Below are 24,494 nucleotides of genomic sequence, written 5' to 3'. Positions count from 1 at the left end.
AAAAGAGTAAGTCTGCACCATACCTTGCCCTCTATCTAGGGCAGCTAAAGCTTGAGTTAAAAGAGTGAACTTGGAAGTGTTCCCATTTTCAAGAAAATCCTACTGTCAGACCTTGGAAGTCATCAAATTCCCCACTAGATCCCATATGCCTCTGCTGCCCCAAATGCACCAACTTCAGTGCTGAACGATGGCAAAATACAGGGCGTTGTTCTCCATTTCAGAGTTGCACTTAGCCTGGCCTGAGCTATGAGGCGATGGAGAATCAGTTCCCACCCATTTCAGAGTTGCCTAGGACCCAACCAGAAAGAATTCTGTGAAGTCAGATATATTCCTTATTTTTTCCTTGGAATACTAATTTATGGGAGAGAAGGTTCATATATTATCCACCAAAAAGCTCTTTGGTACCTGTGGTGGGCACTAGTCAGGGTTCCTTGAGTGGTCATTATGGTGATCTTCAGAGGACGTGGTTTCTTCCTGGGCTGGGTCTAGAGCTGTGTGAAGAAGCAGATCAGCAGCATTACTCTTTGAATGTTTCTCCCAGAAATTAAGCCTTGATGACCATGCCAGATGATTTGTGTCCCAGACATGTTACAGCTAAAGGTACAGGGAAGGAATTTTTCACTTTGGGAAATCTGGAAACTAAAGTCTGGCTTCGGAAACTACATTGAATGCCCTATTGGATGCCAGCTGAAGAGGGGAGACTTTTTATTCCAAGGAGGGTGATTGATATAAAAGACAATACAGAAGATGTAGAAAACCAAATTCAGAAGTGCAGCAGGCATGTGTGATATTATTTAACTGCCATTGTCATAGTCAGGTAGCATTTACTCCATTCACTCTTTTCTTCTAGATTCTAGAAAACTTCTAAATGTCACCCGAATTAAAATAGTTTCTCTAATAATTGACAAAGGGATAAAGACTTTTCTCTGTTAAAGTACCAAAACTCTATCAGCAAAGAACAAGCCCACAAAAGTTGCTTGTTGTGCACTAGAGGCAGCCCAAATCAAGAGGAGGTTTAAATCCATGAGGCAGCATAAAAATGAGCCTAGAGACATCCCAAAACAGCCTCGTATTCTGGACAGTAATTTAGAGTAACAGCATCTGCAGATTGTCTGAAATCTTGACATTAGTGAGGCTGTGTACTTGTTATTATGCTCTTTAAAAATGATGTTTGCTTCTCTTTGAATAGCATTTCTAGATGGAAAATTTTCACTGAGATTTAGCTCCTTTCTGCATTTTACTGAGATTTCTGATATTTGTGGTTAACTCAACACCCAAGTGATTTTTTTTTTTTTTTTTATTATTATTAATTTTTTTTGTCTAAGCTGCAAGACAAGACCTAGTTTTTCAGAAAAACAAAGACCTTTAAGACCTGGAAAGTCTCTTACCCGAGAAGATCTTTCAACTCCTGCACTGACTCCAGGAGTCCTCATGTTTGAAAATGGGGCTGGGATTCTGTGCTGGAATCCTGTAAGTTGGCAGCACTCAGCTGTCTGCAGGACATTTGCATAGCTCTGTCAGCCTGTGGCTTTTGCGGGCTTCTCCTTGTGCTGGTGAGCTGCAAAGCTTCTGTGATGTGAGACTGACTTTTCTCTTTGTTAGGCATGCAAGCATAGATTTGGGTGCCTGACTTGAAACACTTATTTTTAAACAGGGCCACCGCTTGTCTCTGAAAAGCCTCCAGGTGATGACAGCTTTTAGGCATCAATGATCATGACTGTGCTTAACAGGGGAGAGTGAAGGGAAACTCAATTTCCCACTTCAAATCCCCTAAATCATCTCTCATTAATGCTCATATTTCCATATGCAGCCTGTTCTCAGAGAACAGGAAAGTACAGGCTCCCATGCCACACACACAGAACATCTCTTCCTAATTCCGTTTTCACTTCTCATGTCCTAATGTCTCAAACAGAATATGAAACTAGCTGCTCTCTTTATCATTCCTCAACTTAACTTTGCACTGTTTTCTGTTTGCATATTAGTTGGTGATCAAACAGATGAGCTGCTTGGTTGCTGGGATCTTGGGAACTTGGGGACTCTGTCAGAGGAATTCAGAGCTCTCTTATAAATGAGCTTGAGCTTACTATAGTGTTGTTGTTGTTGGTTTTAATAATGCTTTTAAGAAAGCCTGTTCTTGCCCAGCTATGGATTGCAGAACCACTTGTACAATGGTGGAGTCCAGAATAATATTTTGGGAACAAGTTCTTAACTGGCTCCTATTACTTTCTCTTACTGGGTATAGAGCACTGCAAAACTTTAGTTCAGTTCTAAGGTACATAATGCTAAAATAAAGAGGAACAGTATACGGGGTCAGAGTGGTAAATAGGGCTGAAGGGAACGTTCCCTAGGATCTCTGAGGCTGAGCTTTTTGATCCAAGCCATGAAATCAAGATCTGGTCCAGGTTCTTGAATATGCAGCACGATTTGTGTCCTGATGGTGTTTGCACAAACAAAGCACTAGCAAAAACTTGTCTTGGCTGAATCTTCCCACACCTTTAGCAACTGGCCAGGTACACCTCTGAAGATCTACACAAAAAAAAAGGTAATGTGACTCACTTCTTAATGTGCAGATAGCACGTGACTGGATTGTCTTCTGTCTGCCTGTCTCCTTTCATTGTCTCTGTCACTGAAGTACTTAAGAACATGACGTCACTGGAGTCATCTGCCCATTTATTTATGGATGTCTGTATTCGTCAGTCATTACTATAATATCCAAGAACTGGAGAAACGGGTAACTCCTATCCGTCTACCCGTGTCTGACAAATTCCTCCAAGCCCATCAATATAAGAATTAAGTATGTGAAAGGCTGATGTATCCGTTTGGTCTCCAAACTTACTGAACCTGAATATCTGCATGAATCTTCTTTCCAGTCCTGCAGCCCAGAGGAAGGTTTCTTAGAGCAGGAATGCTGGATGTAAGGAGAAGGACTAGATTTTTTCACTCCTCTGTGCTGCAGATCCACGGCAGAGCATGAGATATGCTTTCAGTTTTTTTCCTTGTTCATTTCTCTAGTGCTGCTGACTGACTGCTGAGATGCTCCCTAAAGCCATGCTTCCCAACTTCCCTCTATTTGTCTCTGCAAATAGAGTTAAATGGGAGCAGGACTCCCTCTAATGTTGAGATGTGGAGTTAGAGCTCTCACAATTGTAATCGAGCACATAGTCACATAGCTGCTTAATTAAAAAAATGTAATTAAATTAAATTACCTTGTTTTATAGCTGCTGCTTTGGAAAGGAAGTGGAGGTGGCAATGTTTAATGATGCAGACTTAGATTTGGAGTTTATGAGTTGGAAGCCAGAGGAACAGCACAGAAGACAGCACTAAACAGCTGCCTTCCAGACTCTGTCCCTGAAAATGGGCGCTTCTTACTGAAGTGCTTGGACTCTGAAGTACTGCAATGAGAAAGGTGCATTTTCAATGTCCTGTAGCCCTGGGTTCATGATGTGAGTTGTGGTACCCACATCATTAAAGCCCTCTGCAATATTATTCCCAATCTCTCAAGTATCCTTCCCAATGTATGAAATACTGGCTTGTGGTAGAGGATATAAGTGGCTTTTTAGCTCATTTCTAAAGAAGGGTGCCTGTGGCGCTGTGAGCTGCCTTGGGAGCCAGCAAAACTCAGTGAGCTCTGGAAGCATGGCTGTAAGTTGCAGTTGTCACCCTCTGTCAAAGGCCTCTCTGACCGTAAACATTACTTGAATATGGAGCATTGTGGCCAAAACACGAGTCTGAGCATCTGTCGCTCAAGTTTAAGAACAGGCAAGAAGGAGACTAAAGACACCACAGGGTACAACAGCCTGTGATGCATATGTCAAAAGCTGGGTTTGTTGCACAAGCCTTCCTCCTGTAGCTGTTCTGATCTCCTCTGGGATGTGTATGTTCTGTGGTTTGAGAAAGGGCATCTATTTCTGGGGCCATCAGCCAGAGATGTTTTATGAGTACAAGATTTGTTCAACAGAATTACACGGCCTATTTCCCTTAATATCTGTTTATATCTAGACCAGGCTGGAAAGGGCAAATCTGTTTCATAGAAAATCGGTGTGTTTTAAAATTTGGTTCTGTCCAGATCTGGAACATAATGTAAGACAACACAATTTTTCAAGAAAGGGAATGAATCCCCAGATTTGGGACCTGGAGTCTAACAGTCTGAGGCTGTAGAACCTGGATGCTGAGGATTTCTAGGGTGTGAATCTGGGGACATGTGCTCAAAAAACTTCAAAGAAAGAATGGAAATAGTGAAGAAAACTCTTGCTGGTGGTAGGGCTTCATTGGCGATTCTTCAAGCTGAAGTTTTTCTGCTGATGATCATATATTTTCAGACCAGTAGAGTCCCAGAAATCCCAGCTTGTTCACCAACACCTTCCCTCTGGCAGGTCTACAGACAGTGAAATATACCTTCATGCTTAAATGGACAGAAATTATCCAGGTTAGGAACTCTGTGGGCTTCGTGGATTTTATTTATTTATTTATTTATTTTAATTTGGCTCAAGACTAAGTACAAATACAGCTATTGAGCAATTTGCTGATTTCAGATGAATTAGTCATAGGACTAGCCAGAAAACATCAGTGGTGGTTTTATGAAACTCCGGTGAAATTTCCATGTAATGGTATGTCACTGGAAAAAATGATAAAATAGCCTCCTCTAGTGGCAAGTATCTTATGGAGATTTTTTGAGTGTGTCATGCTTTGCTCTGTAACAAATAGCTGGTGAGAGCTTTATTTTTTTATTATTATTTTTTTTAAATCTGATACAGGTTACTGCTTGTATTTCTGGTAAACACAACAAGCATCTTTTATTAACAAAATTCTTCCTGCATGATCAGTTCTCCACGAGTAGCATACATCTGGATATAACCATGGCTCTGCAGCAGTGTTTTTAATAGCAAGAATGAAGACCTGATGTATGATAGTAGCACCTAACAGCTCATTTAAATTATTAGTGGTTTTCTTCCTCACTTTTCTGCTAGTGTTCAGTGCAACATGTCATCTGTAGAATGTAAACTTCGAAAAAAAATTTGGAATTTTCTGCTTACATCAAACTTCCACAATGGCATTAGCTTGTGTGGCTGATGATACAAGTCTAGGTAGGGTGGCAGGGATGGAGACTCCCCTCTCACTTCTACCTGTACCAATATAGTACAACTTCTAACTTTTCAGGAATTCCCAAGTATAAATGTAATCTGATTCAAATTGCAATGCTTTCTAGTTTTACAAATTTGCATATAGAATTTGAGACTGACTTTCCAAACAGTGCACGGTGCTTCCTTATCCAAATCACACTCAGGGACATCTGCTCATCCTTTTCTGTCCATGGCTTATTTCAGTATTTTGAATAGCTTATTTTCATGTGTTATACCAGAAAATTAAAACAGTGCTGATTCACTGCTATAAAACATAAGTAGGAAATGAAGAATAAAGTTTGAAGGATCAGACCCAACCCCAAGTTATTGTCAAATTAAATGACTTTCAACCTATTATTTTCCTCTGGTAAACAGTGAAATAATTGTTTTATTAGAGCTAATTTGTTTAATTATCATAAATGATATGACTATTTTATGAGTACTGATGTGTGTATTGATTTTGGCTGTAAATTCTTGCAGGCTGCTGAGAGAAGAGCTTTCCTTGTGATCTGTTTGCACAGAGCATTTGCAAATGGCATGGGTAATGCAGAAACAGAGGAGTCAGAATGGGTCAGGCTTGGCAAGAGGCACTGTCATTTCAAAACCATCTGCTCGTTACTGAACGCTGCAGCCGCTGTGGTTGGGCTGCTTGCCATTTGGCCAGGACAGGGCTTTGGGTACATCATGCTTGACTGTGACCTGGCCCAGGGTCTTTGGAATCTCCTCGGTTAAGGAGGTAGTTACCAGACTTGACTCTTCTGGGCCACTGGAGCCTTATCTCAGGGAGACTGAGGTCAAGTCTGCTGATCTCCTCATCCCAGAAATCTGTCTGCTATTTCCTTGCAGTTGTGTCAATATGTGATTTTCTGTGGGGTTTTTCAAAAGCACTTTGGAGAGCTCAATACGTGTGTCAGGGAAATGTAATGGGTTTTATGCTCCTAACTCTCAGGTGTTTCTGCAAACCCCATCACAAAAAAAAAAAAAAAAAAAAAAAAAAAAAAAAAAAAAAAGTGCAACATCTGGTTCTCTTTCTTCAATAAGTAAGCTAATGAGGGTTTAATCTTATTTTTCAGCTGCAGTGAAAAATAGGACAAAAACTCCTTTTAGCTTTAGGAATTGCTCTCCAACACTTGGAGTACCAGATATGAGTAGGATCACGCTCCTGTAAAGGCTTGGAGGAGGTACTTGCTGTGTTTTCTTTTGTGCTTGGGAAATGAGTAAAAAGTGTTTGTAGTAGAAGTTTGCTTGACATTTGCTTTCCAGGTATGATGTACCGGATGAACACCATCACACAGACTCATGCAAATACACAGAAGGCTACAAGATCACTTGGTGCATTCATCAGCATTTGGCCATGTTATGCACATGTCACATGGGGGAAGTGGGGGTGTGTATGAAAAGAGCCAAGCAAGGAGCAGGGTCATTACCCTAAGCTGCTGTATAGTCATCCTACTGCAAACCTCTGCAAATACATGTTACCACCTCCCTGGTGTGTAAGGTAGCAAGGACCGGTAATCTAGTGTATAACCACACAGATAAGAGATGGAAATTACTCAGGATACTTATTTTTGAGTCACTGGGAAGGTACTTTTGCTTTCTTGGGTATCTTGGGAATGCTTGACAAAGCATTCTGTCTGCTTATTAATAGTAATGCTGCTAGACTCAAGGTAGCCTGAGTATCTCTGCACAGTGCCACACTGTGCAAGTTGCTTTGGCCTTTAGGCTTTTCCCAACTGGCATATTCCTAGCAGAAAATATTTCCTTTCTCACTGGCAGCTGCACAGCTACCTGACTCAGAGACCAGGTCACCCCAGCAGGGCAGCTTCAGTGTCATCCTGTCCTTATACAGAGCATGGGACAATGCAAACAAGGGCTATTGATTTCTGAAGGAGGGAACGGAAGGTACTTTTTATTATACTTTGTATTGCAGTGTTACTGAAATGTACTGAATAGACTATACTAGAATTATTGTATTCCAAAGAGAATCCAATAACTGAAAAAGTTCAGACCTGTACATATGTATTCTGTTTTATTTTCACAGCACAACTTTTAGGACATTGTTATATGCCTGCAAATAGCTCACAAAAGGATTCTCACACCTTTCTGCTTTCAATCCCTTATGTGACTGTCCCATTTATGCAATTGAGCTTCCTTTGTGCTCAAGAACTCTTCATAAGTGTTGTAAGTGTTGTACTGCATTTGGAGTGAATTTCGGGTGGATTAGAACAATATCTGACACTTGAGAGTTTGCAGCTGTTTAGTTCCATATGCTAAAAATCTGAATTTCAAAGTTACCCTTTTGTTAAAACTAAATGCTTTAATTGCAGAACACTGCTTAAACATGCTGCCTAGTGTGCGGACATGAACTGCATAGACGTTTTCCAGCTGTGCTTCTTACGGCTTTCTGCAGCCTCACAACCGGCTCTTACCTCCAGGTGCCTGTAGGAACATGCAGGATCCTTGCACAGCGATGCTGCCTTCTGCTCGGTGGGAAGGCACCACCAGGTGGCAGATGATGCTAAGAAAAGAAAGTGCTGGCGCCTGCACTGACCTTACACAGCTTCGTTTAGTGAGTAGAGACGCAAACACTCCCAGCAGCAGAATATTAAAGACTTTAATTCTTCCATAGTTTCTTCCTTATATATGGATTGCACGACACGGTAGTACAGTCAGGTCAAAAAAGGGAGGGGAAGAATGGAATGGAATAATAGATAATTCTAGGCTAATATACAAATATATGATACTTCTAATAATCTCATATAGAAATACAACAGGATGAATTGAGTTGTTTTGGGGCTAAAACTTAAACATGTGAGTGACTCTGTGAAATTATAATGATGACTAATATAAAAATCTATGCAGAGCAACAAGCTCTAGTATCTCTGACAGTTTGGTCTGGCTGAATTCAGATCGTTCTCTTCTCCTTATTCCATCCTATCCAAGAAGGCTGAAACCTTCTTTTAGTCATCATCTGTATTTCTTTGGAAGGTTTCTGTTGCAGCTGCTGTTTGACACTGCATGATGTTAGCATGGGACTGCTGAGACAGCAGTGCTGCACTTGCTGTCTGTATTTTGCATTTGACATTCTTTGGTCATAGCAGCAGCAGCAGAACTGGAGCCCGGCCTCTCAGCCTCTTCCTGGCAAGCAAACTAGCTGGGCATTTGATTGGGGTATGCAACAGACATGAAGTGATCAAAACAAAGTGGAAATTGGACACAAGCTGTATAATCCTTTTATAAAAACAGCAAAACAAGTTACTATGCAATTAAAAACAAGACGGTAATAAGGGTCAGATGAACTCGGGTTAAATTTTCAATGTACACGTCCAATTCTACTGCAAAACTTAAAGAATAATTATGAATTGCTTAAATGATTCTTGAGGTAGCTGAAGAGGATAGAATCCTGAAATTTTATTAAGAACTGTTGAAATTTGTGGAATTCGTCATTAAAAATGTCCATGCTTTGGGGAAAAAAATAAATGCATTGGTGCTTGTGGAAAAAAGTTACATTTACAAACAGATTAATCTTGTTCATAACTGCAAAGGAGTAAGCAAAGCCACTGCTGGCTTTTGACTGCCTGTCAATAATTAACATGGGTGACATAAAACCTATTGACTTGAGGTCAGTGGTTTGAAATCAACAGCACTCAGCAGGCAATTACTGATGGGCTTGAATACATTCCTCCAAGTAAGCCTTTGACTTTTTTGGTTGTTGTTTTACTGAAAACTCTGGCTTAGTAGACAGGTCCCAAGATTAACTTTGTTTTTGCCCCACTTCAGTTTTCTTGATGTGGTACTGTTTGTTGGCAGCAATAATTAAGGATGTTTTTAATAGTATAGTGTATTTGGATATCAGCAATATTCACAGCTTGATTATATGCAACCGTGGTATAATAAACAGTGAATAGTCTAAACTTGTACAATTCACAGCATGATTTCATTGCTGCATACTTGTTGCAAATTCCAAATACATAAGCAGTAACGTGAATTAGTAAACACTAAAATACCATTTTGGGAAAATTATTTCTTAGTTGTTATATTGGCATGCTGCAGCTTTTTGGTCTACATTCAGCAAAGCATAAATGCTAGAAAACCTTAAAATGCTTTGCTGACTTCAGTTTCTAGATCTCATCTAATTTTCAACAGTGATTTTGTTGTACCTAAAGCCCAGCATCTTGCATTTGCAACTAATTGTGTTAGAAGGATTTAAGAAGCTGCTGCTCCCCAGCTGGAGGCTAGTCATTTTCCTGTTGATATGCAGGTTAGTAAATGCTCACTGCTGGTCCATTGCACTGCAAAGTAAACCAAGCTCATGCACACATGACTTACAAACATTTTGTAGTGGAGGGAGTGGTAGCTGGTGAAGAGGTTGTGCTTTTTTTAATAGTTTTTCCATATGACTTGTAATTGTAGCAGACTCCACAGTGACTAAATCAAGTTTACAGACAGTGTTTGACTTTGAAATCTGACTCTGCTTCTAGATTGCATAAATCTCATGTAATATGTGGCTAGGGGCTTAACTTGCTCTGCTGAAGAAGGATGAGTTACACATGGTCTCGGTCAAGTTCAGCAAGAGAAAATCCAAATCCAGCCCTTGATTGCCACAGTTGAACACTACTGTTTGCAGTACTGTACATCTTCAAAACCAAAGCTCAGTGGCTTCTTCCTTCCTCAAAGCTGCATTAGGGATAGCAGGTTTTGTTGACCACAACTAGAATATATTCAATATTTTTCACTAAGCCCAAGTGACAAAATGGATCTTTTCTGAAAATGCAGAGTTAAGCTCAAAAATTTCAAAAGGTGGTTACAAGGTAATTATTTCAGTATAGTTAGCAAATGTAATTCTTGTAACTGCTTTTAATACTTGTAACACTTATGGTACACCGATAGTGCAGCTTATTTAAAGATGATAGAAACTATGGCACATACCCTACTTCAGGAATGTTATTGAGCTATTCATATTGCAAAATGCCTTGCAATAGGAGGTATCAACTAAACCAAGCGCCAGGCTCCTATAGCTGGTGTAATGTACTACAGTATCCTGTTACAGGCATTCTTTGTAATTCTAGGAGGCAGAAAATAAAATCTGACACTCAAAAATAATAAGTTTAAGTAAATCATGTAGGAGAAATGTACATTTATGTCCAAGAAATGGTTAGATGTTGCCAGAACAATACAGATACATTATGAATCTTTAATGATCTCTGAAAGTCATAATGGTCTGTCACTAATGCCCATTAATGATCTCTCTATACCGCGAGTATGGGCTTGATGTTTCTGGCCGGTACCTTAGAGAATACTTTAAATATGCCTGAAACTTTCTCTGATCTACTCCCTGTGTGTCTGCTCCAAATGTAGACTGCAATTGTCTGGGTAGGAGCAGCTTGTAAAGCAGCATGGCTTTGGGGTTAAGAAAGTCGTATTCAGGTAAGATGTATTTAAGCAATATTTTTTTAGAGGAAAAAGCTAGAAAGTATTTCCTGGCAAGTAATCCTCTGTAGAGATGGTAAACTATATAAAGAAATTAAACCTTAATATTTCCTAATATTAAGAATGCGTTAGTTCTTTGACTTCTTGAATTTGCTTTGGTAACTCTTAAAAATACACTATTTAAGAAGGATTAATTTAGTAATCAGTACCATTCCAATCAGTAGTAATCAGATTAATTACTACTGATTGGAATGGTAAATATACTGAATATGCTGCTAAACTGGCATTTTTTTCCTGTTAAAACAATGTATCTCAGATGTTGCACAGGTTGATTTTATGGCCTTTTAGAAATCGGTGCTATGTATTAAGTTAATTATGTACGCAAGATTTTTGTCAGGTATAAAGCTTGCTTTAAAAGGAAAAAATAATAACAATAATAACTCCATTCTGTTCCAATTGCTTTTCATGTGCCTAGCATTAACTGAAGAAAATCTTGTTATGGTGATAACTTGAAAACCATTGCATTTTTTTAACACAAACACATTAGCTTATCTCTATTCTTTTTCAAATTTTTTAGAAACAGGCTTATGATGGTGTATTTTATTTATTTTTCTTTAATAATGAGAAAATGTGTTCCTTACTTCTGGTATGTGAAATGATTAGATTACTCTAAGAACCAACGCCCTAGGGCTGGAAGAGAAAAACAAATCTAAGGAATCAGAATATACCACAGTACCAAATAATAATCTGATAGGCAGTGTGTACAGAGTTATATATTAACTGTGTTTTCTATGATATATATCATTCTTTATTAGAATTCACTCAACATGATTAGTAAGCAACTGTTATGATATTGCATGTGGCATCCATGTTGTTTGTTTGTTTGCTTGTTTTCTCCTTGAATACAATAAATGTAAATAGAGTAAACTGTAGAATGAGAAATAAACTGTCCATGGTATTTTGGCAGCTTAAAAATTCATTTACTGAATGTAATCACTTAATATGTGGTCCAGATTATTAACTGCTAAATGCCTTGTGCTTTTGTAAAAGTGGTAAGTTTTTATAGCAATATAATGGTAAAGACGGAGCAGATTTGAAACCATGCAAGATATTGCTAAAAGTTAGCTTCTCGGGTGTGCATTGCGTAGCCACTACACACAAAAGAAATGCTGGCTGTTGATTGCGATCTTTGCTGGTCGCTTAGAAAATCGTGTAAAGGCCCGGGGATCCTTCTTTAATCTGCCTTCACGGTGCTAGGCGGTGTGCGGGGCGGCAGAGCAGGATGCGGCCGGGAACGGCGGCTCAGCACCGAGGACAGCGGCCGCTGGCACTTGGGCTGGCCTGCGGGGGACAGCCCAGGGGGACAGTCCCCACGGGTCTCACGGCCGCACCTGGGTGCATCTGAGAGTGCGAGAGACTGCCCGAGCTCCTGTTGAGCATAAAAACCCAGTGCTAAACGAAAAATCACAACATCTGTTTGCCTGGACCCTGCGCTTTCAAGTTTGCTGCTAATTACAGCCGGAGGCACCGCATACGCTTGTTGTAATTAAATATCAGCAGTGACCGAAATAAAACTGGGAAAGAAAGCGAATGACCTTGCTGGGGCAATTACAAGAGCTACCTCTAGGTGTCCCTCTTGTGTCAGGTTTTGGCAGTAATTTTATACGTTTGGTTTTCCGAGTGAAAGTACTGGAAATTGGTCCTGTTTGATTTGTAACTGTTTACAAATTAATGTTGCACAACGTGCTTCCTGTGCAGGAAACTATATTTTACTGAAAGCCTCCTGAAAAGACTTTGCATCAGAACTTTTTAAGTGGGCTAAAAATTTATGGCAGTGATGGTTTAAAAATATAATTACTGAGTAAGACATTTCACATATTACAGATCTGGGAAAAAAAAAAAAAAAAAAAAAGAAAAAGAAAAAAGCACTGCAGAAAGTGGAAGTTTTTTCCAGCCTTGGAAGAACAGCTCTTCTCTGATTCCCTGGTGTTTGTGCATGCCATTATTGGTGAAACATCTTGGCTCATATTTGCAATCCAGGAAAAAGAAAGGCAGGGAAAAAAAAAAAAAAAAAACATGTCTTTAAGTGTCCATATTATGAACGTAGAAGCCATATTTGCAGAAATTAGAGCCATACAGGTCCAGTTACGGTCCAGAGGACATACGTATACCAGTAAGCTCTGAGAGCCATGTCTCTTGCGCCAATCATATGAGGTAACTGCCTAGGAATCCCTGCAGGCCACGCAGAACCCTGCAGACTTCCTTGAATTCTGTATTGTGTGTTTCACCTGTGCAACTCTGATAAAAAGTGCAGCTGTGCAATTAGATTCTTCACCCTCTTGTAACTGTGACAAATAGCACACAAGAAAATATAAGGAGCCCTTCCTTCATTTCAGTTATATGGAATGGTCTGAGTGGGATTGGTCAAATGATAATGTTAAAAGATCAGCCAAGGTAAGTTCTTACAAACTAGCAGGCTTAGTCCTGTGCCTGAGATACTGCTGCCGGATCCTGAGGATCTAATCCTGTCTTTCCCAGCAAAAGCTCCTCAGCTTTGGAATGTTGCATTGAAGATGAAACTAAACTGTATGTTTGTAAACAAAATTAAGTTGACCTCAGCTGAAGAATAAGGACATCAAGATACTGATGTTTTTGTGGATACTGCTCCTTAAAAGTATGTTGCAATTTTTAATTAAGCAAGGAAAGGTTCTGGCAGGAAGAGATGGAAAATGAGAATAATAAACAAAGAGAAGAGGGTTCAGGGGAGAGGACAGAAAGTCTAATGATATGTCATCATCTGGTAAATATTATATGTCTCTGCTGTGAGTTTAGCCCAGCATGATTTAGCAGTATGATAGGAGAGCTACTAAGGCCATACGTATGGACTGGGAATTTAATTAAAATCCTAGTGTTATGGTTGTATCCACTTCTGCAGTTTAATCTACTAGCTTCCTGGTGGTTTTAGTTAGAAATGCAGCCCCGAGTTGGATAGATACCCAGTCTCTGCACAAACAAATGTGTCCCTGCTGTAGCTCAGCTGGGTTTAAGCGAGGAGCAACAGTGCTCAGCTGGGGCAGCTTCATAGCTGTTCCTCTGGTTTCCGAGCATTGGTTCTCTGCATAGCAACAAAACCTTTCCATGCTTTCTGATGAGTTCTGAGTCCCCAGAAATGTACCCAGCAGCCTAATGCAAATACTGGGAGCAGTAGCAGATGTCCTGCTACCAGCCTGCTTCTCTGAATTGACTTCTCTGAATTTCTTCTAATTTGCTTCTGTAGAATTTGCACACATGTGTTTTTGTGTTTGTTTTTTTTTTTTTTTTTCCCCAGACCTATTGAAATCCAATATAGCAAATGCTGGCTGGTGGATTGTCTTACTAGCCAATGTTTCTTGTGAGTGTTACTTGCAAAAGGAGTGTATCTCACGTATGATAATGATTTTCCCATTGTTTACTTAGAATATGTTATATTGTTCAGCTCAGATTCTGCGTGTGATTTCTAGATGTTACCTTTCCTCTGCTCTTGGAACCAGCAACTTCTGTTAAGCCTGGAGTTTCCAGGAGGCTAATTGTTGGAAGGTAGTTGCGTGTGTGTGGGGGGGGGGGGGGGGGGGGGGGAGGGAAGTGTGACTGTGTGAGTGTTTGGGCTATTTTTACATTCCCATGTATTAATGAGCACTATCAGAAAGAAGATGGTGAGCTACATGGATCTTCATTAAGTATTTCTTCATTTTTGACGACAGTTAATATTATTTATTATGTATAAGGTAAATTATAGACTGAACTCACTCACAAGGGTATCTCAGTGAGGCAGAGGTAGTATTTTCTGTGATACAATTGTGAAATAGTGGTGCTTTTTTGGATGGGAATGAGATGCCATCGGGAGGTGTCTTTCTTCTTTCTTGACTGTACAGCCTGGATAGTTGGTTGGATGAGCTTAGGTAAACCTGACTTTTCTATCTCTAAAGTTAGATCAGATGTGTCTTGTTATATCACTACTTATATACTTGTTATTACATTAATAACAGAGTCAGAAGGTGGAAGTTTTAGCTCATGGCCCCTTTCCCAATCCTCAGGGATTACATTCCTTCTGGTTAGTGAAACTGAGACCAGCATTTTTACTCAGGTAAACTGGTTCCAGTTCCATGACAGGGAGTGGAGTAAGGCCCCACTCACACATTTGCAGAAGCTGTGAGCCAGTGAAGGGTCTAACTTCACTTCCTGGAGAGCCTTGTCTCCATCGAAGCTGTGGTTGTTTTTGCTCAAAGTCCCTTTCATTTGTGATCAAGTCTGATCACATTCTCATTCGCAGTGCATAAACGTGGTACCATGATCTCGTCAGTCAGGTAAAAGTCACAGAAAACCATTGCCAGGCCCTTCTGATCCCAGTCCAGGTAATTTGGTTTCATTATTAAGAAACAGATGGTTCTTTCATCATTAACGTAGCACCAGGAAGCAACAGGCTTGGCATCGATCACATGATTGCAGCAAATTGGGCTCAGCAGTTATATGAAGTCAATCAGTGGGGCAGAACTTAGTTTCTGAGCAAAGCAGGGGCTGGCTGTGAGCAACTGGTGGTAATGCTTAGATACAGGCAGGTGGAGGCAATCTCTGAGGGGCTCCAGCTTAGTGGAGACCTGTTGAGTCTGTTTCTGTGAAGCTCTTGACAGTGGATGAACCATCAGATCTATGAAAAGATGGAAAAAGGTCCATTAGGGTAATGTGACAATCTCTAGGCAACTTGCGCTGGGCCTGTGAAGGACTATTTACAGTATTTTGTCATGTGTAAAGTGGCCTTATGTTTAGTATGACAGTGGCATATAGCCCACACTTCTTGTGTGTCCCATGCTGAGATGTAAGTATTTCAGGGAGGATATGCTGTTATTTACATTGATGTTTCCAAGTGTCATAATTCTGAGGGGTGAATGAACAGGTATTTCTGCGCATACTGATGTGGAAGGCTCTTGGATATGTTTGCTATGGCATTGCGGTGGGCAGGGGAAAGTTGGTTGGTTGCTGCTGCAGGTTCCTGGCTTGGATTGGGCCCCCGGAGACACCGGAATAACGTGTTCCCAATTTGGGAACATACAGAGCTGTGGGAGCTGATCTCTTCTGTTTGTTCTGTGACCTTTCCTAGCTGATTGGCACTGATCTTTTATGCACCAGATAGGCGATCTTTTGTGGTTGACATTTTGGGATGACTGAATATGGATTAACCCAGGAAAAAATATTTCCATTTTCTACCTTCAAACAATGCCCTCCTTTTCCAAAAATGCCTGCTATGCCAGAGGACATGGTCAGATCAAATCCAGTTTTGACTGAGACAGTGCTGTAAAGGAATAAGAATTCACAGCTGGGGAGGGGCAGAACTGGGATTTCTTTAATGGATATTTTCTCTGAAGATCTGAGAGGAAGCTGATGTTCTTGATCTGAGATGTATGGCCATCCTGAACGTTTAACAGGGAGTGTCAGTCATGAAGAAGAGGCCCAAATTTTTCTCAGAGTCAGTGAACTTGGTCCTGGCAAACTTGTGCAAATCTGATAAGAGAACAGGATTAGGATTTGACAACCTTTTGTAATACATCAGGCACGTAATTATTTTTTAAATATCTTCATAGTCTTAGTGAGATGACTGACATGTTGAAGACAAGGATGTGCTTCTCTGCTTTGCTGGATGGAGGCCAGTTTCAGCACATCCAGTCCTGTGCACCACAGATGTATGTTATGCTGGGGCCTCTTCTGGTGTTGGGATTCATGATTTTGCATCCTGTGAAAATAAAAATGAACCAGCTGCCTAATCCTTAAAGCTATAGAATAGACTGGGCTTCCACACACACAACATGTGAACTGTTATATAAAGTCAGTCCAACTGACATGTCTACACTGATGTCACAGGAATTTTGATTTTTTTCCTGTTACTGGCAGGGATGCACAGGGCACTTTTGCAGAGAATCAGGGCAGAGGCACAAACAGGAACATCCATGCCATTATATACAGATGCCTTTCAGTCTTGGCATAAAATTACTTCTGTTTATGGCAGTACAGCTCTTAAAATGTTAGTAGCTGATTATTAAAGCTAATCCTTTTCTGTTCATTAATTTTAAGGTAGCCCAGTTGGTTTGTTGACTAAAATATCATCAAATCTGAGTTCTTGGTCTGGAACTGCCTGAAGGCAAAGCTCTTCCACAAGCATCTTCTTTCACCTTGCACTTAAAAATAAACCTCTAGATGACTCTCAGTTTGGCTCTTATGTGCTGCTGGAAAAAATAAAACCAGGCTTTCAGTGGTAGCTAACCAGGCAGCAAACTGTGCTCGCTCCTGAGGCAGAGAGCACCCAGATACTCGCTGTTCTGCAGCCATGTGTCCAGCCACAGAGCTGGCTGCAGAGGAAAGGCTGAGTCATTTCCACGGGATGTCTCATGGAGGAGCAAACTGATGCGGGGCTTGGGTCTGAACAGCTCTGTTTCCTGATGAATAGTAATTCTGTTTACTTAGATGAGGAAAAAATCACTGGGGGCCTCAGTGCTGCTGTGTCATACCTGACTGGATGAAGTCTTGTTTATCTCAACCTGAAAAGGGAGAGAAGTGATTCTGGTGGCACGTTTTAAAAAATAATTTTCTACTTGTTGGAAGGGTAGGCAGTGGAAACAGTCTATAAGCTTGACTCTGGAAGCTTTTTTATTCTGTGTGTTTGGTAACAGTAGGGATGTGTTACCTGAGCGAGAAAAAGAGAACCTTGCAAAAGACTCCATGACCACCTGCAATTTTCTGTCACATCAAAGCAGCTTCACTCTTGTAAATACAGAGGTGTGATTTGGTGTTTAGGTGGGGCTGAGTGATGTGTGTATCTGGCTTGTGATTTTATTTGTGGTCTCCATTTTCATGCAAAATTTGCTCTAACCAGCATTTACCTTTCTATAAAGGACTTACTATACATCTTGTGGTGCTTGTTTATAGGGGAAGAAGAAATCCCTGAGCATACAGGTTGGTCTGAGGATGGGATATTTGGACCCAAGTTACCGGTTCTTTTAGGAACATGTCATGAGAATCAGCAATGCTTTTGCAGGGTGCAGAGGAGCTTGGGTCCCTTGGCAAGTCACACATCGGTCTTGTGTGCCAATCACCAGCCGCAAAGTGCCGTCTCCTCCACGTGCTCCCTGCTCTGGCAGCAGCATTGCACTGGCATGCTGCTCTGTGCTCAGTTACATCTGTTGTCGTTCACGTGCTGAAATAGCACACACGAGCAGTTGTGGGGGGAAAGGGACTCCTGTGCTCGCAGACTGCGGCTGGCACCCAGGCATGCTGTGAAGCCACTGCGGCTTGTCAGAACCTGCTCTTTGTTTCAGGACAGTGCTGCCCACAGGTGCCTGGGATCAATTCAAGCTCATGGAAAACAGAAGCATTCTGCAACTCACCACAGTGCAAAGGATTCAAGGAAGACTGAGCTAAAAACAGTAGTGTTGCACTTCCCTTTAATTTGGTGAAACAGCCAATGGTGCTCACCTGCAGTTTGGGCCAGTGATGGGAGGTTGATACCTTTTAATAATCAGAGTTGTCTAATAATCAAATTTTCATATAAATTCAACATCTATTTGGGATTTAAAATATAAATCAAAAGTGGGTGAGGTCTACTTCAAAACAGTGCAGCTGCTGGGTGACACCCACCTCTAGGTAGCTCCTGCTCCCGTCTCTGAGAGTAACTACAGGTCTGTCCCATGCTGACTTAAAAGGTACTTAATTCTTGATAGAAGTGGGGCTGACAATTTACTTTTTCGTTCTAAGTCTACCCAGTTTCAATAATCACACACAAAGAAAGAGAATTCAGAGAGTGCCTGGTTGTGTTCTACATTCAAAAAATTGCTTGGAATCTTATTTTACCTTTATAGTGTGGTAAGGAGAGAGAAGCTCTTGCTATTCCAAGAAAACAAAGCTGGTGTGTTCTTTTTTTGTTTGTTTGTTTTGTTTTGTTTTTCTTCTTCATATCTGTAAAACCAAAGTAGTCCAAAGACTGGCCCTGTACCAAAGGCATTTTCCCAACAAGATCTTCATTTTTATATGCCATTTATAGTAAATGAAGACATGTTTGTAGGAGTACCGATAGATGGAGAGGTTGAACATGGGGGGGAAAAAAAAAAAAAAAAAAAAAAAAAAACAACAACACAACAGAGCACTGTTTTTTGAAACTTAAATCTGATTATGCATATATGCTATTTTTACTCCTCTCAGTTATCTGTCAAGGAACATTTGTGCAAATGAATTTTTTTTATGGATTTTAAGCTTGCAGGCTGGAATGCTGGCAGAAAGATATCCTAAATGCTGTTTGTATATACTGCTTTTCCCCAGGATTTTCAAGGTTAGCCAAATTCTGAGTTCTGAGTTTCACAAATTCATTGTGAAAATTAAATGTCATCTGACCTATAGGACAGATCACAATGAGGCAGCTTTACTTTGATCTGAAGATCAAACACTGTTTTCCAAACTGAGAATATGTATGAAGTAATGGGTGAGTCTCAGGAAAAACAAGTTTCACTTGTGACTGTATTGAAAGTGGAAAGATGTCAAAATTCACAGTACAATATTGGTGAGCTGAGTAGGATGAGTTATTACTAATAATATCCAACTTTCTGTCTCTTGGGTTGTATTTCACATCTCTTATGTGGACTGGCAGATGAGGGTAGTTGTGGAGCTTGTGAATTAGATATTTTTACCCTACTATTTATACAAATAAAAAATTAAAAGTTTTTATTTAATCCAAATATGTGAACACTATAAAGTGCCTCATATGTAAAGGTAAGTGAGGATATGAATATACCTATGCGTGTCAGTGTATATGTATACACGTATCTCATGCAGAAGAGAGGCATTGCAGACACGGATGTGGGGCTGCCACATTCAATACAAAGAGTTAGCTGTCAAGGTCTCAGGCTGTGATGGCACATGTACATTCAATCCAACATCGTGTTAAAACTTGTACATTACGGATATTTCTATTATTAAGACCAGGCCATGCAACTTGTTTTACTGGGCAGGAGTTCCCAGCTGGAGGAAACAGATTGGCAACTGTCACGAGCTGTTTTTAAATTGGGGAAGGACTGTAATGTTTGTAAAGGTATAGTGAATAACGTTTTAATATTTGGTGGCACTGTGGGTGCCTGGGACCACAGCGTGTGAGCCTGGAGAGGGAGGAGAGAAGCATGTGGCTTTGCCAGGGGTGTGTGGAGGAGAGAAAGAAGGGGCAGGAGGGGCAGGTTTCCTACGATGTCTCTCTGAGTCTGAAATCACACCTGAGATTCCACGCTGTCCCACGGACCTGTCTGCATCAGTCTGCTTTTGATTAGCCCCGGGGGGGGGCTGGGTTTGGGCGAGGACACACAGGATGCAGCTTTGGGCTTGCCTGGTGGAAGCCCTTTCCCATAGTGGCCCTGCAGAGCTCAGATCCTGCAAGGATTCAGTCCTCAGCCTCTCCCTCCCAGGACATCCCACCCTGCCTCAGCCCTACAAGGGTTTGCAAATCCCCTCTACCTCAGGTTGAAACTAATTGTTTCAAGTGTTGCTTGCCATCTGGGTTGCAAACCTCTGTTTTGTTTCTAGCCTGAATTGCCTTTATTTTAGACTCCAGCCATTGAAAGCATGCTGAAAAACAGGGAGGGGGATGTTGCAGGGAGACCCCAAGGACTTCCTGCTTCTTGCATCCTGGGGCACAGATGTGTGCAGGGGCTGGTGTCTGCCCTGCAGGGCGTTAACCGTGGTAGGGTGGCCAGATGTGTCACCAGGCTCTGCTCCCAGTCTCCAGGCACTGCTGCTTCTCCCTGCCCAGGTCCCTGCACTGTGCCACAGCCCCCAGGGGATACAGAAGCCCTGTGAAGGGGACAAAGGGACAAGGGAGAACGTTGCAGTGACAAGGGAATTGCCCTCTCTGAGTCCCTGTTGGCGGACTGGAGATGGGAGGAGGTGTGAGGGGGGAGGAAAGGAGGGAAGCAAAGAGCCCCAATAAACCAGTGGGGCAGAGGGGACCCTCCCTAGCAGGACTGGGGGGGGGAGCTGGGGCTGATGCCCTCCTGCTTCCAACCAGGTGCCAGCCAGGTGTCCTCCCCTGTCGAAAACCTGGTGCCAGCTATTTGCTCATCACGGTCACGTTTGTTTGGGTGTCTGCGCCTCCCCGGGAGGCGGCTCTGTCACCGCCAGGTACCCACAGCCCCCTGGGGACAGCCAGGGCCAGCAGCCGCGGTGCGCTAGCTCCCGCAGCCCACCCTCAGCTCCGGGGCCCCCGCTGCACCTCCCCGCACAAAGAGCCTGAGAGAAGAGGAGGAGGAGGAGGAGGGGAGGGTGGCGATAAGGGGCTTGCTTGCTGCATCGCCTCATTTCTGTAGCCAGCGCACAGCTCGTGGGGTGTGCGCGAGTGCGTGCATCTGCTGCCTGAGGACTACGGCTGCTGCAGCATCAGCGCCGAGCTGCCGGCGACTGGGGCTGTCAGGGGAGCTCTGGCTGTTTACCGCCTGGTGACAAGTGTTGCAGTGCAAAAGGCGAAAGCATCCGTGGAGGGGAGGCTGAGCTGGCAGCGGCACCTGTAAGGAGTGGAGGGGAAGAGGCTTCCCGAGGCATTCGGCAGCAAGCAGCCAAGGCTCCAGGCATCAGCACCTCCTCCCGGTGTCTCCATTGCCACTTGCTTCGGATCTCTTCTTTGAGAGAGAGGAGGAAAAAGGATCCAGAAAACCCCCTGCAACAGGACAGACCCTGCTTGGAGTCTAACAGGTGTTTGCTGGGATTTGAATGGGGAGGGGTTGGGTGGGGAGAAAAGTTAACTGGAGAAATTGGGGCTAGGAGAGATGCGATGATCTTGCACCAAGTGGATGTGCCGTGTCCGCATGTGAATAGCGCGTCTGGAGAAGCTCAGAGGGATGTCTTGCAAATCGCCTGTTTGATCTCCATAGAAGCGCTCACCTCTGCCTGCAAACTTTCCTCTGTCAGAAGTTGGGAGGAATAAAATTTAAAAAAAATAATAAGGCACCAGAAAATCAAAAGGGGAAAATCCCACCTGACAAAACCGTTTTGACCTAAACTGTTGCATCCTGACCTGAGGCACTGGTGCCTCCCAGGCTCCAAGCCGGTTGGAGGTGGGTGGCATTGGCCAAGACACCCAGAAGCGGCCCCGGCACTGGGGACAGCCGAGCAGCATGCTGGCCGTGGCACCCGTGGCCGGCCAGCAGACCCTGCGTGCCTGACCCGCCGGTGGCGCCGGGGCGGTGGCGGCCATGGCTGCAGCCATCGCCAGCTCCCTGATCCGCCAGAAGAGACAAGCCAGGGAGCGGGAGAAGTCCAATGCCTGTAAGTGTGTCAACAGCCCCAGCAAGAGCAAGGGAAGCTGCGACAAGAACAAGTTGAATGTGTTTTCCAGGGTCAAACTCTTTGGCTCCAAGAAAAGGCGAAGAAGGCGACCAGGTTGGCAAGGGTTATGTGTTTGGGGGGTTGTTTTCTTTTATTTAATGCAAACTGGGGTGTGTCAATTGTGGGGAAGGGGGGACCAGTGTCTCAGGGCTGGTAAAATGAACTTACAGGTCACTCCTGGCTTGTATGATCCGATAGGCATGGGTACCATATGCTAGTCCTCTCACGGATTGTGTTCATCTGATTTATTTGGGTAGCGCACACCATGGCTTTCTGCCTCACTTGCACACCTGTGTGCACCCACGCAGTAGCAGTGGCAGTTCAGTAGTCTGTCTCTCTGTTACGCCTATACGTATACAAACACACGTGATTTATTTGTGGGGGAGATGTTAGCAGGGGAAGTTCCCCCCCACACACACCTTCTTTAGCTGTATGTTAAATAACTTGGCAGCCTAGAGCTCTGTTTTTGTCTTCCTGCTTTGCAGAATGCCAGTGCCTTGCTTTATTTGCTGATTGCAGAAGAAGCTTCTTGCTTTTGCTGATGCCTTCCAGAGTTTTGCCTCAGCGCCCTGTTCCTTTCTAGGAATCTCATAGATGCAGCTGCCTGCAGACATGATCCTCTCTGTGTCAGAGGTGCAAAAGACCAGGCATGAAGGCTCAGTCCCTGATCTGAGTGTTGTGTTTTGTTGTGTTGTGTTTTTTTCTGTACATGGGAGGAGCAAAACCCTCTGGTAGTGTTGCTGTCGCTTTGCTGTGCTGAAACATTGATGCCGTTAGCCACTTAACCTGTCTGCCTTTCTCACCAGCCACTGAAGACGTGCCTTGCTTGCAGTTTACAAGCAAGCTTTACAGCTTTTGGATGGTTAAGAAGCCAAAGTTGTGGTTGCATTAATTTTTTGTCAGATTAGTTGGTAAATAAGAATTCTGCATCTGTTGGTACCCTTATTAAAGGTGGCTAATAGGAAGTAATATACTTTTGTAAACTATTATAAGCTTTTCCCTTCATCTCCTACTAAAATGAAGAACAGCAACAGAGCTCCCTAATATCTGTGATTACAAACATGAGTCTTATTCAGACATTGGAAGTTGGAAATGATACATGATATCTTCCCAATCTCTGAATTAAGTAAACTGTTGTGGAGTGAGCTGCAGAGATGCAGAGAATGCATCGCCTCCTGACAAGCATAATTGTATGAAATGACTACAATGCAGATGTCATTGGGATTCAGTGGCAGTAGACCTTTTTTCTTTTTTTTTTCTCTCCCCCCCCCCCCCCCCCCAATTACTCCTGATGCATTACCTAGATGTTTTAAATCTTGACGGCAAATCCTGGTTTGGTCTAGAACGATCTGAAACCATTTGAGATATTTTCCTTTCTAACTGTGAATATGAGAATTGTTATGAAAAAAAAAATCTATTCAAAGTATATGTTGTTTTGATTTTTCTTCTTCTAGCTGATGAGGTAATTACCTCAATCCTTATGGTAATATTTATTTTGCAGTTCCACACATTGCTGGATTTCAGGGTTCTCCCCTCCATTTTCCATATGTTCATTGAGTAGTTTATCACTTTGGTTGCTCTGTACTCTTTGGAGCAGCGAGGACTGGGGGTTTGTTTATTAGAGCTGCAGCAGTTCCTGTGGTAAACGTTTGCTGCTATATATTTAGGCTCTCAGCTGTCACTACAGCTCTTATTAGTGCTATCATAGTAGTCCTCTTTTTACTCTCCATTTAAGAAATCACACCTTTTTAAAAAGCAGAATGCACTCTTTGCCAACTCATTTCTAATCTGAAATGAGATAGGGCTGAACTCCTGAGGCCAAGCAGCACCCTGTTGGAATTTGTATTCACTGGAAGCAGATTTTAATGTTGTGCCCACATTACAATAGAAAGTGGCATTTAATCATTTTGGCAATTTATTTTATAGGCACGGATTTGATCTCGCCCTAATGAAAAGTGTTGCTAAGCTGGTTGCCCTGATTTTGTCTTCAATCTTTTTTGATATCTCAGCCTTGAGAAGAAACCAGGAGATTTGTTTTTAGCTTCCTGCTTGGTTGGAATGGCACATCAGGATTTCCCACATTAATCTCACTATTGTTTTTTTTACAGAGCCTCAGCTTAAAGGTATAGTAACAAAGCTATACAGCAGGCAAGGATACCACTTGCAGTTGCAAGCAGATGGAACAATTGATGGAACAAAAGAGGAGGACAGTAGTTATAGTAAGTGACATGAGAATAACTGGTGTGTTTGTGAATTGTGGTGTCTCATTCTTCCCATATAGGTCCATCAAAATGTGTTGTCCTAGAATGACTGAGTGAGTGGAAGCAGCATTAACGCTGTGCTCACAACGCAGAAGTCTTTCAGACTTACTGGGTCTGAAAGAAATGCAAATAAAAATCACTTATAGAAATAATGAACTAGAGAAAGTAATGATGACACATATGACAAACAAAGCAAATGTTATCTCCATGGTAATCTAGAGAAGTTCATTGCTGTCCTTTGGATTTTATTAGATTTTTTTTTTTTCAACTGGGAAAATTTGCTCGCCTACTCAGAGTGCCT

At 42.2% G+C, this 24,494-nt stretch overlaps 1 protein-coding gene across 2 annotated transcripts in view; it reads left to right on the top strand.

Annotated features, from left to right (window-relative positions):
- Nucleotides 1-10,420: 10,420 nt before the first annotated feature.
- Nucleotides 10,421-24,494, top strand: part of FGF13 (fibroblast growth factor 13) — a 71,121-nt gene continuing 57,047 nt past the window's right edge. The window contains exons 1-2 of one of the 2 annotated variants that reach the window (XM_032196510.1): nucleotides 10,421-10,547; nucleotides 24,041-24,151. In XM_032196510.1, coding sequence (XP_032052401.1) covers nucleotides 10,517-10,547; nucleotides 24,041-24,151 — 142 coding nt within the window. In that variant the 5' untranslated portion in view covers nucleotides 10,421-10,516. Of the gene's footprint in view, nucleotides 10,548-21,784; nucleotides 21,987-24,040; nucleotides 24,152-24,494 lie in introns of those variants that run through there. The other variant, XM_032196509.1, reaches the window with a different exon arrangement.

This window comes from Aythya fuligula, chromosome 13 (genome assembly GCF_009819795.1).
Source record: "Aythya fuligula isolate bAytFul2 chromosome 13, bAytFul2.pri, whole genome shotgun sequence".
Lineage (NCBI taxonomy): Eukaryota > Metazoa > Chordata > Aves > Anseriformes > Anatidae > Aythya > Aythya fuligula.
This window is presented reverse-complemented; position numbering and strand designations above follow the sequence as displayed.